The sequence below is a fragment of the Ananas comosus genome, linkage group 1, assembly GCF_001540865.1.
Source record: "Ananas comosus cultivar F153 linkage group 1, ASM154086v1, whole genome shotgun sequence".
Classification (NCBI taxonomy): domain Eukaryota; kingdom Viridiplantae; phylum Streptophyta; class Magnoliopsida; order Poales; family Bromeliaceae; genus Ananas; species Ananas comosus.
In genome coordinates, this window is record NC_033621.1 from 17,837,739 (window position 1) to 17,840,715 (window position 2,977).

At 52.7% G+C, this 2,977-nt stretch overlaps 1 protein-coding gene across 1 annotated transcript in view; it reads left to right on the forward strand.

Moving 5' to 3' along the window:
* Window positions 2,520-2,977, forward strand: part of LOC109720626 (CBL-interacting serine/threonine-protein kinase 15-like) — a 5,895-nt gene continuing 5,437 nt past the window's right edge. Inside the window, exon 1 of the mRNA XM_020247897.1 lies at window positions 2,520-2,963. Coding sequence (XP_020103486.1) covers window positions 2,520-2,963 — 444 coding nt within the window. The remainder of the gene's footprint in view (window positions 2,964-2,977) is intronic.

Consider the following 2,977-nt stretch of genomic DNA (forward strand, 5'->3'; position numbering starts at 1 on the left):
ATCAATACAAATAATAAAAGTTGGGTATGTACGGCGCCCTCCCCGCGTTTCGCGGGGGCTTCCGCGCTCGCGAGGAAGAGAGAAAGAGAGAGAGAGAGAGGAGAGAGAGAGGGTGAGAGAGAGCAGACAGAGAGAGAGAGGGAGAGAGAGGGAGAGAGAGCAGACAGAGAGAGAGAGGGACAGAGAGATAGAGAGAGAGCAGACAGAGAGAGAGAGAGGTAGAGAGAGAGAGGGGGGACACGGGGGCCCCAAGGGCCCGCGCGTAGAGAGAGAGGGGGGACACGGCGGGGTGGCCGGGTACCCGACCCGCGCCCCGCTGCGCAGGGGGCGCGCGGAAGAGAGAGACAGAGAGAGAGAGAGATGACACGGGGGAGCCCCCAAGGGCCCCCGGCCGCATGCAGCGGAGGAGAGTCTCTCTCTCCCGCCTACCTCTTTACCTCTCCTGCTGGCTCCCCTCTGCCTCTCCTCTCCCACCACCGAACCCCCCTCTCACGTCATCTCCTCTCTCCCTTTGTCCCTCTCTTTCCTTCTTTTCCTACCCCCGCTCTCTCTCTCCTGGCCTCTCTCCCTCAGCAAGGGCGGCTGGCATGCGGGAGAGGAGGCGCGGGGCGCGCACGCGGGAGGCAGAGGCGCTGGCACGGCGGGCGCAGCGGGATGCGAGCAGAGCGGGAGAGGGCGCGGGGCCGTCTGTGCTGCACAGGTGTCGCGATACGGGGGCTCCGCACCCGACGGCGCGGCGCTGGAGGTGATGGCAACGCGCTCACAAGATCTACCTGACACGGTGTCGGCAGAGGCCGAAGCGCGAGCAGGAACGGCGCCGGGCGCGGCAGCCAGCGGGCAGGCGGCGGGTCTGTGAGGAGCCAAGGCTACGGCCGTGTGGGCGCGGGCGGCCGCGGTCACGCTGCGGGCAACCTGCGCGGCGGCTTGGTGGTGGGTTGCAACGGGGTCACAGCGGCCAAGTGGCCCGTGGACCACACGAGAGGGAGGTGCCACGGTGGACGCTCCGCCTTCATCCCTCTCTCTCGTCTCTCTTCTCTCTATTATATAGAAATTTTATTTATATAATATATATATAAATTTATTTATAAATATATATTTATGTATTATATATAGTATTATATATATATAAAAAATAATTATATAATTATATAATATAATATAGTATATATAATCTACATAACTATTTTATTTTATATAGATATAATAATAAATAAAATATATAAATTAATATATATAATTTAGACCTGCTGCTATCGATCGTCGCCGCGCTGCGCTACGCCACGGCGCGGCAATGGCGCATCCGGACGTCAAGCCCGCAGACCTGCTCCTCGCCAGGCGTGTCGACACATCACTTTGACTTCGGGCTCGCCGCCTCGTGGAGCACGCGGCCGGACAGACCGCCTACCCGGTTCGTGCGGACCCCCGGCCTAATCCAGTATGTTTATTAATGCTCTTGAGACTTTCCGTTGAGTTGGTTAGATGCCATAGGAGCTTTAATTTCATTTATTTATTTGAAGGGCCCATAGGATTAGTTTGTTTTAATTGTACGAACATATATTTTTTCTACGGCATTTCATCCTCTCTCTCAGCTTCAATTTTTTTTTTCTATTTCTTTTGAGATGCTCTTTGGATGCAAGATAGTAATCAGTGCTCATTTTGTGAAAACTGAGTTGCTTTTCCAAGATAAATTATGTGAGATTTGGACTGTGTTTGTAGAATTTATTAGTGTGCAGCGAAAGAAGTTAACTTGAAAATGAGTTTTTATTCCCCCTTATTTGTGTTAGTCTCCTAGATTATTTATCTGAGTATCAAATTGTAAAATGAAGTGAATCGTATGCTTCTAGGCTTTTTCAAGCATGTGGTAAATTTCTGGGTTTCACTTCTAATGCTACGGGTACGACGAAGCGCGCTGTCACGGACTGAACGAATTTGCTCGCAAAAGTCCGTGCGGCGCTCGCCTTCCTTCGCGAAGTGAGCAAGCCTGCCTCTCTACTTGCTAAGTTAGGACCTCGCTCGCCCTAGACTAAGTACAAGAGAGAGATAAGAAGAAAGCTCTTCTATTACTTTAATAGTTGAGAATACAAATGAGGATTCTAAAATTAGAGAGGTGGAGGCCACACTATTTATAGGCCACTCGCCGCCCATAGTGCCAATGAAAAGGTGCCAAGTGGCACAATACTACAAGCCAAAAGGGGAGGCCAATAAGTACGCTACGGTCTCCCAAGAGTCATACATTTATTATCCTAGAAACTTTAAGGGACTCTTGACCCTCCGGTATCCGCACCATCAGTCTCGAGATCCGCGTAGAAGCTTCCAGAAGGTTCCAAGCCAAAACCTCCGTCAGATGTCCGTTTTGGAGTTTGGGTGATTGCAAAGCGAAATCGCGGAGAAAATTTTTGTGCCGTGACAATCTGCCCCACCTATTGCGCAGACGCCCTCGTCGCGCGCTGGTGTTGGAAGTCATCGATCAGCTTTTGATACTTCCAGAGAGTGTCGGCCTTCTCCCAGCTTGCCTCGCCATGCGGGAGATTCTTCCACTTGACAAGGTACTCGACGCTCCTCGGGACTCCGCGACGCCGAATGGTGCGAGTGTCCAGCAAGGCTTCGACCTCCTTGTCGATTGCAGTGGTCATAGTGGCGGGAGCGCGCTGCGACACGCCCCGGCTCGGGTCCTCCGCGTCTTCATGGTAGGGCCGCAGGCAACTAGCATGAAAGACAGGATGAATCTTCAGGTTAGCAGGGAGCTGCAGTTTGTAGGCTGCATTGCCCGCTCGCTTGATGACAGTGAAAGGCCCCTCGTACTTTCGCAAAAGTCCACGGTGCACTTTGCGAAATGCCTTGAACTGTTGAGGCTGCAGCTTGATCAACACTCGATCTCCCTCGGCAAACTCCAAGGGTCGCCGCTTTGCATCGGCCCACTTTTTCATTCGGCGGGCCGCCTTCTCGAGATAGGCTCTCGCAATGTCCCCCTTCTCCT